This window comes from Alligator mississippiensis, chromosome 1 (assembly GCF_030867095.1).
Source record: "Alligator mississippiensis isolate rAllMis1 chromosome 1, rAllMis1, whole genome shotgun sequence".
In the NCBI taxonomy this organism is placed as follows: Eukaryota; Metazoa; Chordata; order Crocodylia; family Alligatoridae; genus Alligator; species Alligator mississippiensis.
In genome coordinates, this window is record NC_081824.1 from 118,768,323 (window position 1) to 118,784,682 (window position 16,360).

The 16,360-nt window shown below is 41.8% G+C and overlaps 1 protein-coding gene across 3 annotated transcripts in view; it reads right to left on the reverse strand.

The window, feature by feature from the left end:
- The window catches only part of MAP3K5 (mitogen-activated protein kinase kinase kinase 5), a 152,696-nt gene that overhangs the window by 40,337 nt on the left and 95,999 nt on the right, over positions 1-16,360 (reverse strand). For all 3 annotated transcript variants that reach the window (XR_002087740.2, XM_019479636.2, XM_006267397.3), the window contains 2 exons: positions 11,387-11,494; positions 6,966-7,015 (listed from right to left, as the gene is read on the reverse strand). Coding sequence is in view for 2 of the 3 variants with exons in the window: in XM_019479636.2 (XP_019335181.1) it covers positions 6,966-7,015; positions 11,387-11,494 (158 nt within the window). In the remaining variant the exon portion in view is untranslated. The remainder of the gene's footprint in view (positions 1-6,965; positions 7,016-11,386; positions 11,495-16,360) is intronic.

Sequence of the window (16,360 nt, forward strand, 5' to 3'; positions counted from 1 at the left end):
TAAAACTGAATATAGACCACAATATATCATGCTGCTATACACACATTTGACAGAAGCATTCCCTTGCCTTCTGAAACGCTGTCCCTGCTGACCAGAAACTCCAGCATCCTACCACTGTGCATGCTTCTCTGAAAGCACCAGAAAAATGAAGGAGTTAAGAACCTACCAGGAACAGGCAAAGTCTGGCCTGTGGGCCAAATCTGGCCAGCAGTGGACTCCATTTCCCAGCAGCCCCTGCGCATGTGGCTGGAGCTCGTTTCCATGGAGACCCTAGCAGCAGCCACACTGGAAACCCCGGTCTCACACTATCACATGGAGACTGACCCAGCAGCGGGGCCAGCCTCTTCCTGGTGTGGGGGGTTAGAGGGGACTGTGCTGCATGCAGAAGAGGGCTCAGCTGCCGCCACCTGTGCAGGACGGGCAGCAGTGGCGGTGGTGCTGGGAGGGGTGGCTACGGGAACCTTAGGGTAACTATAGCACCAGCCCCCTCCCACAACCCTCCAGCACCACCCCTGCTGGCAAGGCACAGAACTAACCTGCAACCGGGCTGGGATCTTGCAGCAGTGACAGCGTGGTCTGGAGCTGAGGCAGAGCTGTGATCTGCCCCAGGCAGGGGCATGCAGGCAGCAGATTGCGGCTCTGCCCTGGCTCCAGACCACACTGTCATTACTGCAATGGAGCAGAGCCACAATCCGCTGCCTGCATGCCTCTGCCTGGGGCATGCAGGCTGCAGACTGTGGCTCTGCCCCAGCTCCAGACCACACTGTCACCGCCACAAGATCCCAGCTTGGCTGCTGAGCAGTTCCGCACCCTGCCACATGCTGTGCCAGCGCTGCCGGGGCTCACAGTGTGGCTGCTGCTGGGATCTCCATGGAATCCAGCCCCAGCCATGTGGGCAGGGGTTCCTGGGAAATGGAGTCCGGCTGCTGGTCAGATCTGCCATTTTTCCCATGCCCATACCTAGTCAAAAGCCCATTAAAGTGCCTAGAAAGAATCCCACTGAATTTACTGTTCTGGGCTTCAGATCAGACAATTAAAATGCACTCAGTCTGAAACCATGAAATGCTGCTGCCTGGATGAAGCAGCATTTCAGGGTGGCACTGGAAGGCTGCCAGGACTTAACTCACCTTTGCTTAAAGCTGATACTGCTAGTGACAACCATCCATTGCTCTGTCCTTGTGTAGGAAAGCGCCACTGGCATTAGATTTAAGTTTACAAAAGCCCTACAAAACATTTTCTTCCTTGAACCTGAAGTTCCTGAATATAGAAGCTATTGAGTCTTTGTTCTTTTTTTGCCAGCTATAGTTCAGCCCACTATGGGAAATTTTCAGGTGGTAATGCACTAATTGGTATACCTATGTTATAGAACAAAACATTCCTAGAACAGTGACACTTTCTGGGATGGAAAACACTTTGTCACCTAGTCCAATAGTTTGTTACTCTATTAGAACTGTTTTCATTGTCTGTCTTGACAAGCAAGAAGAGGGCAGGATAGGGAGGTCCTTTCATAATGTAGAGGTTCCTACAGAAGACAATGCTGGAAAGAGGGATGACTGAACCACACATCACTTTCTCAATCCCAACAAATTCTTCAGGAAACATTATCCAATATAATTTTTCCAGGGAAATTGGATATCAGGCACTTACTTGAAGCAGTTCTTCCTTCAGTTTGTCCCTTCATGTCACACTTTGATTCAGCAGAATTTGTAATTAACGTTTTAAATAGAGAATATTGCAGGATCGAGGCAAATGTATTAAGTCCCTTATTTGGAGCCCTTCTTAAAAAGATATTGGGCGAAATATGGGCTCCACTGAAATCAATGGAATTTTGTCATTGTGGTAAAATGTTGGTTCCACTGAAATTAGTCTTAAACTATTTTAAATGGAAACAAAAAAAGAATAAACTTGTACTAGAAATTATGCAATGGAGACCATGAAAGTATTTGGTTATGGACAAAGTACAGACTTGGTTAACATGGTTGTTGTTCAAGAAAAATACCACTAACATTTTGAATCACCACTTTTTTGATGTTGTTAAAATTACTTTATAAATAGGATTTATCTTTCTATATAGTCTTCATTGCTATTTTGTCTGGTATTGGTAAGCAAATGGGAAACTTGGGGTCTTAACATATTTTAAGCACACATTTAACAAAAGCTATATAGTAAAAGGAAAGATGACTTCATAAATCAGAATGTTAGTACCCAAAATGTATTACATGATGAGCACCTCTGTGATAACACAGAAACTGCTTGGGACAGAGACCAGTCCATACCTCAGTTCAGCAGGGCAATCAAGTACAATTAAACATCTGATTGAGATCCACTGCCATGAAGAGAAATAATGTTGTGCTTAAAACTTCAAGTACATATATTTACTAAACTAGGGCTTCTAATCAGTGTGCATATAATCTTTTCTTGTTTATTTAAAATTATGGTGATGCTAAGGCTATTTTACTTGCCTTACTGCAAAGCTGAAGACTATCCATCGGCTTAAGGATAAGTGGATAGTTCTGAAGATTCCCCCTCAAGAGTTCTTCCTGAACTGCGCTTCCTTACAGAGATTCACTGCTTTACATGACATGTCCTCAGAGCATAGTAACTTAAAATATTTAGAAATATAGGGATTTATCCTCTGCTTTCTGCAATGTCTCTTTAAAGTGCAATGTTTCCTAGGGTTCCTCTTGGGTACTCAGACTTGGGGTTAGCTCACAGCATAGCCCTTAGTGACTTGGGTTCATTTTGACTGCATATAAGAAAGGCTATTACTCTTTCTTCAGTGCAAATTATATCCTGCATTGGTTCCTCCAGTTTCCATAGAACTTCACTGTTTAAAAATCAGCTATGTACCACAAGCAAAATACTGCTATCTGACTCAAAGTGCCTTAGGAAGCTGGACTCATTTAAAGGCTTTTGATGGCTGGTGATACTTTTTGACTCACAGCAATAACAAGTAATTCTGGTTGAATGTGTGCTAGGATGCAAGACATAGGCAGAGTAATTTAGTAGTGCACAAACCACTAATCATTCATCAAGTTTACATTTTAGTGTTACTTTAAAAGGTACAGTGTGTGATTCAGCATCATGTTTCCAGAACTGCATAAATCTTTTGAGTCCCTTCTTTGTTTTTTAAGGGAAAAACTCTATTACTCATGAAAAAAGCTGAGTACATTGGCCGCTGAGGAACATGCAGGGCAAGAATCTTCTCCACCATTTCCCTATAATATTTACCAGAAACATTAGTCATGCTTCAGTACTAGGTGTCTTTTCCCCAGGCCTGCCAAGTGCTGCTTATATAATGCCAATAAATATTTACCCACGTCCATGTGGAAAAGGTCACCAAAAACAACATGATATGCTCCCCATACATCAAAACTGTGACTTTTTAGATCCACTATTTATGGCCTTTGCAGGCCTAAAGACTGAGGCTCTTGGTAGAGCTGGGAATTTCCCTTCTTTAGACAGCTTTAAGATATTAGGGTTCAAGCCTGGGCTCTTTGATGAAGCAAAAAGAAACTGAGCTATGGAAAGAGAAAGTATCAGAAGCAGGATGACTACTGCTATGTTCTCTATAAAACACAGCACTATATATGGTTCCTTTCCCAAAGATCTTCTGACTTCACAAGTTACTTCCTTCCACAACTCCTCAACCAAGACAAACACTGACTGAGTTTTGGAAACTTCACAGAAATGGTTCTTAGCTCTAGAAAATTGTAAATCACATGAACAAACTTAATGGACACCAGTCCAAATGAAAACTGGGTGTAACTGATAATAAACACTAGAGGAAAACACAAAACATTAATGACCACTAACAAGTTTTAGCAGTGTCAAAAAAGGTTTGATAAATTCTGGAAGAGCTACACTGAGCTCAGACAAACAAACAGACTAATCTACATTACACTACTACAGTTTTTGTCTAAACTAAACTGAATTGCACAGGAAAAGTGTAAATGACAGTTTAAAAATGTTTCCAGAAGGGCAAAGGATGGTACATCTGTGCAGAAACTATTTATTACTAGAAGAGGACTGGGTGGATATTGTTTGTTTGTTTTTTAAAAAAAGGTTACACTTTGTGGAGGAAACCGTTTTCCCCCCCAAATATAGTAAACAAAAATACTGAAAAAAACAGGATGTCACAGATTACCGTGGCTTGTGTAAGCACAGGGGGAAAAAATGAGACAGAGAAGGAACTGATCTAATGCAAGTGCAGCAAAAAACTGATCTCCTGAGTATTGATATGTATAAATTATTGGTGGGATCCTGAACAGAAATGCATTCAAGTACCCCTCCCTCCCCCTTTTACCTACTCTATGTCCCTGATTCTGCAGAGCTCGAGTGACTGAAGTCACAGAATCTGGATGCAAACTGCCAGTGGAAAAATCCCCTTCTGCTGAGGGGAACTCCTTGCTGAAACAAAGTCAAAGGAAATGGTAGGGCTGCTTCCTGTGTCAGTCTTCTGTCATCCTACATCCCCCAGTGAAGGAAGAGTGGCAAGGAAGGCAAAGGGAAGGCCACAGCCATGGTGAAACAATGCTCCACAGTTGTATAAAGTCAATTTTAGCGCAAGGGAAAAATTAGGGGCTTTATTTTTAAAGCAGTATCGTTGCATGGTATTTTGTTTTACATGTAGAGATGTGATTTTTAGTTATATACATCACTAACAAAATATCTGGGGAAAAAGCATCAAAGCACAGTTAATTCTTAAAAAAACCCAACAGAAGACAGTATAAAACTCAACAGCCTAAATTTGCCAGTGTAAAACAGTAGTTTTTGAATGCTGCACATGGGATACCTCAAAAAAACCTCCGTTTTTAAACTTGGGCATCGTTTTCAACTCAGCCCTCTCTAAATGTTCATAGTCAGGCTGTGTCTAAATCTTCTTGGTTCTTTCCACATAAACATCTAAGTTACCCCTCTCTCCTCTCCACTTACCCAGCTAAAACTTCTCCACCTTGCATTTTACTTACTTCAAGATTCTTTCCATTGGCCTTGACAAATACAATCATGTCCCATTCTGATCCTCTCAAAATACTTCTGTAGCAGTTCCTCATTGCCATCAGCTTAGCTCATTACCTTACCCATGTTACTCCCCTGCTTATATTTTTCCATTATCTCCCTTTTCTCCTGGTTGAAGGAAGACAAATAGTTGTCTGTCATGTCTCATTCACTATCACTACATTGACTACTCAACTCCAAACAACCAAGTATATGAGCCATCATAGTTATTACATTTTCAAATTGTTACTTTTGTGGTTTGCTCCATGTTCTCTCTCTCACTTGGGAAGGGCTCCCTATAAACATCCATAAAACTACCTTACAATCCTCCTTCAAATCTTTTCAACTCTCCTTTGCTGCCATGCCTACAAAAACACTTGAGAAAATTAAGCCGCCTGTTGAGACTACCACAGATTGTGCTGAACCACACTGCTCGTGTCATTTTGTTCTGTTCTCCTTGTCTGTATCCCTCTGCCATCTCTTGGCTTATACTCCAGTTGTAGTAGAGGCAATATTAATCTTTTTTGTGTTTATAAAGTACATAGGGTAATATGAGCCCATAGACGCTAACTCTGTGGATGTTCTGGGGCCCAAGCACCCACTGAAAAAAATCAGCGGGTGCTCAGCACCCATGAGCCAAACTTGCAGACATACGGAAAAAAAAAGCTTCTAAAAGCTCCCAATCTTTACAGATGCTGCAGAGCCAGGTAGAAGGAATGTGTTGCCCCTTCTGGGCATGTGTGGGGCTTGGCGCACTGATGTGCCAAGTTAAAGTAAAATGCCGGGGGGGGGGGGGGGGGGGGGGGGTTATGCCTGCAACTACCCACCAGCAAAAAACAAAGTCAGTGCCTATGTGATCTATACTTGAGGCTCCTTAGCACTTCTACAATACAAGTAATGAGCAGCAAGAATGTAAATTTAAATGAGTTATTTTAATCCCAATTATAAACTTTCCCAAATGCAAGGTATGGCACTTCTTTAGTCAAGAAATATACATACATATATAAATACATACATACATATGCACACATGCATCTATATTAAATTCTGGCATAATAACCTCTGCACATGACTATTCTAGGATGCAGACACACGTAACCATTGAATCAGTCCAGTGTCATTGTTTGGGAACATATCCACAATTGCTGTGGGACAGAATGCTGAAACATAACAAGTGAACAGCTTCCAAATGTTGCTGATTGGGAACTGGCTCACAATTGTGTAAAATGATGTGGGTAGGAGTGAACACCTAGTTCAACGTACCTCAACTGAATGAGCAGGGGAAGAAGTGCTTCTACCCATGCCTGGAGGAACACAAGGGTTGGGTGACCTGTGGCTAGAGACATTTCCACTTTTCTGCTTTTCTCTCCCCACTAAACATGAGTTCAGTAAACTTCAATAGTCAGCAGTTGACCAAAGTTTGTAGTGTACTCACCTGTCTTGGATGAGGGGGTTAGTACTTGGACCTGTGCTCTTCGATTCCTGGAGGATGGTGTGTGGAAAGGGGAAATGATGTGGGGCAGTAATCAAGTAGGGAGTGAGGACAAAATTGGCTATTGGAAATATAGCTTTTACTGCACATCTCATTGATAAAAGTGTCAACAAAAGGAAAAGTACAAGAATAACCAGTTGCAGTGGGGGTTTGGGAGGGGGAAAGCATGAAGAGCAATGTAGTGTGGGATGCCTGGAGGACGGCCCAGACCTATGTCATGGTGTCCGCACATAACACTGAACGACGTCAGGATACATTCCAAGTGCATTTTTAAACCACTTCAAACAGGCTTGTATGTCTGTCTGTCTCAAGTTTAAACAACTTTTAAACTGTTCCAAGTATTATGTGTATTCACTCCCTAGAATCACAGTAAGACACTGCAGAGAGATCATTCTGTCTGAAGCAGCATGGTGCTCTCCCAGAACAACACTGATCAATCACTCTCTCTAGGTACATGCAATAGGAGGTAACCTACCTTACTCCCCTGATAGATGCAGCACTGAAGTTCCACTCATGAATGCTTTTCTGCAACATACAGAAAAAATGTGTAAAGAAACAAATAATAAAAGATTCCTCTTACCATGAACAGCTAACATGCATATCTCCCAGCTTTTAAGTCAAAAGACTGGTGGAGTTAAGTAAAATTCCCTACATGAGCATTTTACTTGGTAATGATTATTCTTTAAGACATCATAGCTTAATATCGTAATATCCCTGTAGAATCTTTGCTTAATAAAATCACTACTCTGGAGAGAATTTCTGTAATCAGAACAATAAAGCCAGAGAATATTTCTTGATAAGAGATAGGATTTAGAAAGAGGCTTCTGTGCTAACCACTATCATAAGTAAATTAACTCCAAAGGATGAAAGAGACATGGAATTTAATAGATTATGAAACACATTAACAAAAGAAATAATTAAGGCAATAAGAAGAGACATATTAGATGAACTGTCACATTTTGTGCAATGAATGGAAGGCTGTAAGTCGACAGTACAATTTTCCACAAGGATTGCCAGAACAATTTTCCCTTCCTTTCTGAATCCATAATTCTTTCCCTTTTGGTCAAGTTTTATTACAGGGGATATGTTAATATAAAGCAGTACACCAAAATTTAAAAATAAAAATCAAACTAAATTTAAAGTAACCTGTCACTGCAGCCAAGGAACTATGAAACTGTGCTGTGCGTGTTGCAGGAATGCTTTCAGGTTAAGAGAGTATTGGGGGAAACCAGACCAGAGGGATTATTATTTATTATGTTTGTATAATCCTCAACACAAGGGAACCTGGCTTGACTGATATTTTTAGGTACTCTCTCTGTATAAATGTTCACAAATTTTCCTTTATATGTGGATTTTGCCAATTTAAGTACGTTACAAAGTACGTTTTCTGTCAGCCCTACTTTAAGAGCTAAATCTTAATATCCAAACTGGAAAGGCATAAATACCTTGGCATCATTAACAGTCTGGCAAACCTTAAGAGGGCAGTATTAAATCTGAACAATTAGCAAGAACAGGGATTCTCAAATAAATGAACAGTATCTGATATAGTGCCAGTCATGCTATGCTTTTCTCCTAAATCGAGCATCCAGGCAAAATGACTTTCCTACTTCTCAAGATCTATTTTGCTGGAATACTCATTCAGCTATGCTTTGCTGCTTGAAATTATGCCCCATACACGAGTTGACCGAATTTCCAGTTTCACTAGTCCTCTGCAATAGTGAAAAATATCCTTGAAAATTTTCATTACTCTCTTCTTACAGCAAATTCAGCCGCCTCCTCATTCTCCATGTTTGGGAACACTCTCCTGAGTGCCTTCTAGTTCCTAGCACATGGCCAATCCCTAATTTTACCCTTGAATACTCAGAAAGAATCACTCTAGACCAAGGTTCAGCAACCCTACAGCCCACAGGCTGGATCCAGTCTGCTAAGACATTTGATCCAACATGTGGACATGGGGCTTTAGTAGCCAGATAGATCCAGTTTGGGTCAGAAATGGGCAGGTGTGTGGTAGGTAGGTGCTAGGACCTAGCCACTGCCACCATTATTTTCACGGATACACAGGGATGGCACCTGGCACCGCCACTTTCCCATCCCTTTCCTGCAGGATGTGTATAATGTCCTTGGCATTTCTCTGCAGAGATGGGGGAGCTTTGGCAGCATTTGCTTTCCTCATGCTGCTGTGGGGAAAAGTGATGGCGCTAGGTGTTTTTCCTGTGCAGCTGCTGGGCAGAGCAGTGCTGGCAGCTGTATCCTAGCACCTGTCTGACATGCACCAGCCCACCTCTGACCTGACATGGGTCAGTTCAGCCTGAAGGCTTCTGACCCCTGCTCTAGATACAATAAAGTAGTTAAGAAACAAGAGAACCTTAAGTAGCACGTGCTACAGCATTACAGTTTACAGAAGATGACTCTCTCAGATTCAAACAGCCTTTTTCATTTACCAGATCATGTTCACGACAAGCTGTGTTCCTTGTAATCCTGCCAAGTTTTAAACACACTGGAGTAAACATACCAGAAGCACTGTCCAACTCTAGCATCTGCTCTTCGGTTAGTGGGGAAAAAAACTGCAAAATGGATTTGGAAGCCAACGTGAAACAGAGGCAGCTTGGCTACTTTGTTTCATAATGACAAACAGGACTGCAGAACTGCTCTAAAACATATGGGAAAAGATTGCTATATTTAGGAAACTGCAAAGCAATTGCAAGCTGCATATGGCAGAAAAGGTAGTGAAGAATATCATGTCTCTTTTATAAGTATTTCCCATTTCAAGTTTTATCTTAAGTTTAACTAAAAATTTGTGTAAGTAGCGGAGTGTACTAACATCTGTGAAAAGGGAGGAGGACGAGCTATTTATAATGGACCAGATCATGAGCCCTTTTCTCATTACGGAGTCATCTACTGCAGATTTAAAACTGGGTTCTGCTTTGTATTTAAAGCAGAAATTCACTCCTTTTGTTCTACATGGAAAAACAAAGCGTATATGCCTTAACACACAGTGTGTGTATTCTTACATAACACATTTTCTAAGGATTTACAAGTAAATCCATCCATCAAGTAATATTAATATAACACCAGGCTTCTTTAAGAAGTTTAGTAGAACTCTGTTGTCTTTGTCCCAGATAATGAAATCACAATCTTCAAAACTTGCCATGCAGGGAAAAATGGTCTTTAAAAATCTGTTAAAATAACTGAAAGCACAAACACAAAACCTTAAACACAACTTCAGATTATGTCCCTACAGAACATATGTAAGGTTGTTTGGGTATGCTAACACGACATCTTACAGGACAGACAAGTAACTGAAGCCACTCCATGTTGGAGCATCATCTCAACCCTCATTCAACTAGTTTGCGTACAGAGCTCAGTTCATGAGAGAGATTAGATGATGTGATGCGATTGTCTGTGATAACGAAGAACTGGACTAAGCAACCCAGGAAGTCCTTTCCAGTTCAATGTTCCTTACTAAATGCAAGATAAGCCACCTAAGAGAGCAGAACAGATTGTTTGAGAGTATATTACTAATAATCACATGCTCAGGGATACCAAGATATTTCCAAATAGGAAATAAGTTATAGCACTCTCCCAGAGCAGGTAGTTTATAGTACTAAGGTATTTTATGGTACTCAGAAGCACCATCATATGCTTCTGATTTCAATTGCTTCTGCAATTTACAAATTGCATAGCAAGTATATTTTGGTCTTTTCCTGAAAGAAAGTACAAAGTTATGTATACTGGAAAATGGAGTCTATCTTGAACAATGCCAATCAAAGTTGAACAAACAGCAATTCAACAGTCTTGATACAACTCAGGAAATTATCTTCAGAATGAACTATTTTTGCCATTTCTTGGATTAATTTTCCCCACGATCCAATAAGCAAATGCCTAAACACTAGTCCCCCAGACGTTCTTCACAAAGTTCTTGAAAGGGGAAAAGTAAAATATATTAAATAAGAGGGAAAAGAAGCATACTAGAATTATTTCTATTATAAAGTGCACAAAAACACAAGTTAGATTGGTTCCAGAAAACAATTCTTCACTGGCCTACTCTGCAACCAAAGAAATGTCATCAGAGATGTCATCAGCTCTGATTCTTTGTAGTTAAGAAGTCACTCTGGGGCATCCCTTTGTGGCTCCTCGCTGGACCTTTATCTCTAGTGTGCTTGAGAGTGGTTGTTGGTGATGACCATGGGCCATCTTCGCCAGTGTAGTTCTGGGTTTCAAGTGTGGGAACAGGAGTGGATGGGCAGGTGCAATTGGGGCCATTCTGGCTCAGACACCCTACGGCTGATGTGATGTAGACATGCTCCTACACTTCTCTCACTGTCCTCCTGACCACCTTCTCTTTTAGCTCCTGACTTCCTTCACTACTATTTCAAGACATGGACTTTTACTCACTCTCCCTTAATATTTACAGTCTCCATCAAGATTGCAAACCTAACCAATGAGTAAGTGCAAGCTGGAAGCACTTCTGGCACGCAAACACCATGGTGATGATGCACCCCAGCAATGAGGGTCTTGGACATGCCCTACCCAGCCTCCACCCACCTGTACTTACAGGTATAGTCTACACCCAGAAGTCTGCCAGTGTGGCTGGGCTCTGACCTTGTCCCCAGTACTTGTTCTTGAGACCTGGATCTGCAGCGTTCTCAAGAGCAGCTGCTGGAGACAAGCCTGGAATGTCCTCACTGACATCCAAACCATAAAGGACAGTCTTCAAATTAAGCAAAGTCCAACAATGCATACAAATAAAACATGTTTTACATACTATAAATAGGTTTTCCATCTGTGTAATCAACAGTTAGAAGTGACTGCTTAGAATGTTATTTATAAGGCAGACACCATTTTGTGTGCGAGTACTTACACTTCTCATCCTAAAAGGCAAGTGTAATAATTTACCTTGTCCTCAGGAAGCACATGCCAGATTGATATGGTCTTCTCTTCAGCCTCACTGTTGATGGAGAGATATGAAGGCTGATAGACTTTTGTTGGTTCCAATATTAAAACCTTAGGGTAGAAGGAAATAAAACTCATTAAAAGATTCATGGAATTAAAAAAGTATGCACTCACTTAAAATCATTTCTAAAAGTCTACTATATGACTAAGCACCAGGGGAAAAAAGGTAAAACTTCTGGTAGAACAATCAGACTAGCTTGCTGGCCTGAAATGCCAGTTGTAGGTCATTGCTTCTTTTTTATCTGTTTTTCTCCTGTGTAGATATAAGTCCTGATTTTTCAAGGTTCCAATGCCTTCTGTGTCTACTGCCGGGCTAAGAATATCCTTTAAGCTTTTGATTCAGCTGAAAGTACGCTGGGATGTTTACTCTTGAGTGAGAATGGCAGGTTATGTTTTTGTTAGAGTTCAGGAAACGAGCAGTTGGGCAGCTCAAAAGAGACACAGGGATAGTTAGCCATGTTAATCTGAAGCCAAGCAGAAGGCAGAGCAGGATGGCACCTTGGTTCAATGAGGCATAATCTTTTGTAGGCAATAGCCTACTTCATCAGATGCTTCAGATGAGATGGGGGAAACAACTTTACTTTGGAGCTAGCCTGAACTGTTTTTAAAGTAGACTACCATGAGGTGTAGCAGTGACATTTGGTATGCAGAATGATACACAAAATACAGAACCAGAAACAGCCCTGCAAGAGGCTCAGGCTGACAGTAAGTGCTTATTGAAAAAATTTCAGAAGAAAGGGCAGCAAGATCTGGAAGAATAACCCAAAAGAGATGGGATCCAATTCAGCAAGATTGGGTCTAACCTGCCATTTATGCTAAAGTGATGACTAGCCAAAGTACCTTCCTGTTTTACTTCAGGGCCATTAAAAGGAGAATATCAGTCCAGTAGAAACTGTAGAATATGTATGTAGAAACTGATATTATTGATTTTTATTTTAAAACTGAATTTCAAAAGATTTTGACAACCTTTAAGTCTGCATTAACCCCCATATAGGGCTTTGTTTTTCATTTTACAGATGCTTGTAAGTATTGGAGATAACTAGAATTCTATTTTATTTATACTCTTCTTGGGCATTTATACATGTGCTTCGGGAGCGGGTGCCATTTTTCAGCACAGGAATGCTAATACACGAGATGCTGGAATCTGCTGGAGCACGGTAATGATCACTGAGTTCCAGCAGACTCTAATAATCGAATCTGCTCCAACACACTGTAATTACAGTGCATGGAAGCAGCGTCACTGACGTGTATAGGTGCCTCTTGTGATCTGGACACCTTCAAGTCAGCCAGCCCTGACAATCTACACCCCAGGGTACTTAAGGAGCTGGCGAGCATCAAAGCCCAGCCTCTAACACGGATCTTTGAAAACTCTTGGCGCTCTGGTGTAGTGCCCGAAGACTGGAAGAAGGCCAATGTGGTGCCTATCTTCAAGAAAGGGAGGAAAGTGGATCCGGCTAACTATAGGCCCATCAGCCTGACTTCTATCCCGGGGAAGATCTTAGAAAAGTTTATTACAGAGGCCATCCTTAATGGACAGGCCAACGCCAACATCTTAAGGGATAGCCAGCACGGGTTTGTTGCGGGTAGGTCTTGCTTGACCAATCTCATTTCCTTCTACGACCAGGTGACCTATCACCTGGACAAGGGAGAAGAGATTGATGTCATATATCTTGACTTCAAAAAAGCCTTTGATCTGGTATCCCATGATCACCTCTTGGTGAAACTGGCCAATTGTCGCCTTGGGTCCACCACGATCCACTGGCTGGAAAACTGGCTCCAGGGTCGGACCCAGAGGGTAGTAATTGATGGAAGTCACTCATCATGGTGTCCTGTGACCAGTGGGGTCCCCCAAGGCTCTGTCCTTGGACCCATACTGTTCAACATCGTCATTAATGATGTGGATACTGGAGTCAGAAGCAGACTGGCCAAGTTCGCCGATGACACCAAACTTTGGGGCAAAGCATCCACACCAGAAGACAGGCGGATGATCCAGGCTGACATGGACAAGCTCAGCAAGTGGGCAGACGAGGATCTGATGGTGTTCAACGCCGATAAATGCAAGGTTCTCCACCTTGGGAAGAAAAACCTGCAGCATCCTTATAGGCTCGGCAGTGCTACACTGGCTAGCACTATGGAAGAAAGAGACTTGGGGGTCATCATTGACCACAAGATGAACATGAGCCTGCAGTGCAATGCTGCGGCTAGTAAAGCGACCAAAACGCGGGCTTGCATCCATAGATGCTTCTCAAGCAAATCCCGGGATGTCATTCTCCCCTTGTACTCGGCCTTGGTGAGGCCACAGCTGGAGTACTGCGTCCAGTTTTGGGCTCCACAATTCAAAAAGGATGTGGAGAAGCTTGAGAGAGTCTAGAGAAGAGCCATGCGCATGATCAGAGGTCAGGGAAGCAGACCCTATGATGACAGGCTGAGAGCCATGGGGCTCTTCAGCCTGGAAAAGCACAGGCTCAGGGGTGATCTGATGGCCACCTATAAGTTTATCAGGGGTGACCACCAGTATCTGGGGGAACGTTTGCTCACCAGAGCGCCCCAAGGGATGACGATTAGGTCGAATGGTCATAAACTACTACAAGACTGTTTCAGGCTGGACATAAGGAAGAATTTCTTTACTGTCTGAGCCCCCAAGGTCTGGAACAGCCTGCCACCGGAGGTGGTTCAAGCGCCTACATTGAACACCTTCAAGAGCAAATTGGATGCTTATCTTGCTGGGATCCTGTGACCCCAGCTGACTTCCTGCCCTTTGGGCAGGGGGCTGGACTCGATGATCTTCCAAGGTCCCTTCCAGCCCTAATGTCTATGAAATCTGCATTGCAAAGATGTCCCCTAAAGACTAGCTGAAATGTGTTAAAATTATTGAAATATTACAGAAATGCTGCAAATATCCATCTATTTCAGACAGAAGGGGCATCAGAGCACAATGCTTACCCTTTCCCCCCCAAAAAATATAAGCGCTGAAATCTTCAGGATCAGCATTTATCATTTGTTGGGCACTTATTTGCAACTGCTTGCCATGTTTTTCCTTGAATGTTTCAAATTACTTCAGTAAATAAATATGGATTGCATTTCAGAAGGCAGGGACTATTTGCATACAACAAAGTGATATTGCAGAGCCCTGTGAAAGCAAATTGGACCTACTGAGATAAAGCCTGCAACTAACTCAGCATTCAAAAAGTCTGGGACAGAATTATAGGAAGGATGGGGGGGTGGAAAGGAGGTATGAAATTATTCTCTTATGTTTAGGCCTTAAAGACCCTCAGAAAGTCCCTTAAATCGCTTAAAGAAACAAAATTACTTAAATGGAAATTCTTAGAAAGATCCATAATGAATCAATTTCTGCATACTTCCTTGTGAGCTGGAAGTACTCCTAAGATGACAGAGAGCACTTCAGATTTTTTAAAGTATTCAGATAAAGACAGAAGTCTACTGGGATTTTCAAAACCCTGTTAAGCACACCTCTCTTAAGGTACCTAAATACTGTTTAAAAAAATCTGGCCCTTGGTGCATTACAGAGTTGGACCTTAAGTTTGAAGTGAAATTCATGCAGCAGATTTTTGGCAACTGTGCCTTCTGTATGTCACAACTGTAAAGAACGTTATTTCTCCCTCTAGTGGCTAGACAGGGATTACAGTACATATACTTCAAATGTGAGCTAGTGACTGTTTATTGGTGCTGAAATTCCTAGGTTCAGAACCACAGCTGCTTACAGAAAAAAAAGTGCTTTACCGGAAGCAGAACACATTAGTTCGACCCAGCTCTGCAGCATCTGTATAGATCTGGTGCTCCAGTGGGACTTTTTGGTGCTTTTATCTAACAGCTGATTCAATCAGTTATTAGATAAAAGCACCAAAAAAGCCCCACTAAGAGGCCCTATCTATATAGATGTTGGGTGAGCCAGGTCCAGCTAACACAATGCCTCTTCTGGGCAGGCACTGGACTCAGTGCAGGAACACACTGAGTTTGAAGTAAAGCGCCGTTTTAGGGGGGAAGGGTTTAATGTCTGTAAGTAGCCCTATTGACAAGCTGAGCTACAAGTGATTACACAGATGCAGTGAAAACAATTAGTTCTATCGTCTGTTTATTATTTATAAATGTCATTTTATTTGTAAAACAACTACAACAATTAATTGGACAAGAAAATGCCTGTTCAAGATTTCCCATCTTTCTTATATTCTTATTTCCCTTTTTCCAAGCAATATATAATTTGACTGTGTGTGCCTGCACTGTGGTTGGGATGGAAATGCATCCACATCTCTGACTGGATGGTTCTAGAATAGTCACATGAACCATACATTCACCTATATGGATTCAGTACATTACAGAGTGTTATTGACCGGATATGTTTTTGACTTGAATGAAAATGCAAACTAGATCCGGCCGGTCTGGAAAACAGAACTGGTTTTAAGTGTTTCATTATAATGACAAGTAAAAAATAAAAGAGGAAAGTGGTTTTCCCTGGGCATCCCTTTTGAGGCCCATAAGATTTTCCATATTTCCCAGCCTTAACTCTGTCCAGAACTTCCATCCTCATTTCACAGCTTTTTTCTTGCATTAAGAAAACTGGAACAACATTCCCTGCAGAGGTTCGCCTGGAGCACTTGCTGTTGAGCATGACAAAGTGCAATCTTCCCTGGGGTATACTGTGCCAACTACACACCAGGTCCAATACCTGGCAGCCTACTGAGCTGTACAAAGCAACCAATTTGGACTTCAAGTATTTGGGTGGCAACAGTAGTTATTATGAAAATAAATAACAGCCTTTGCCAAAAGTTACGTCAAAGTAGCCAAGATCCAATTTCTCCTCAATACTGAGGATACAAATAAGAAGGGTTATAACAAGAATCTGTTTACTATATTTTTCCAGCAACCTCTACCCTAGTATAACTATATTCATTATATAGA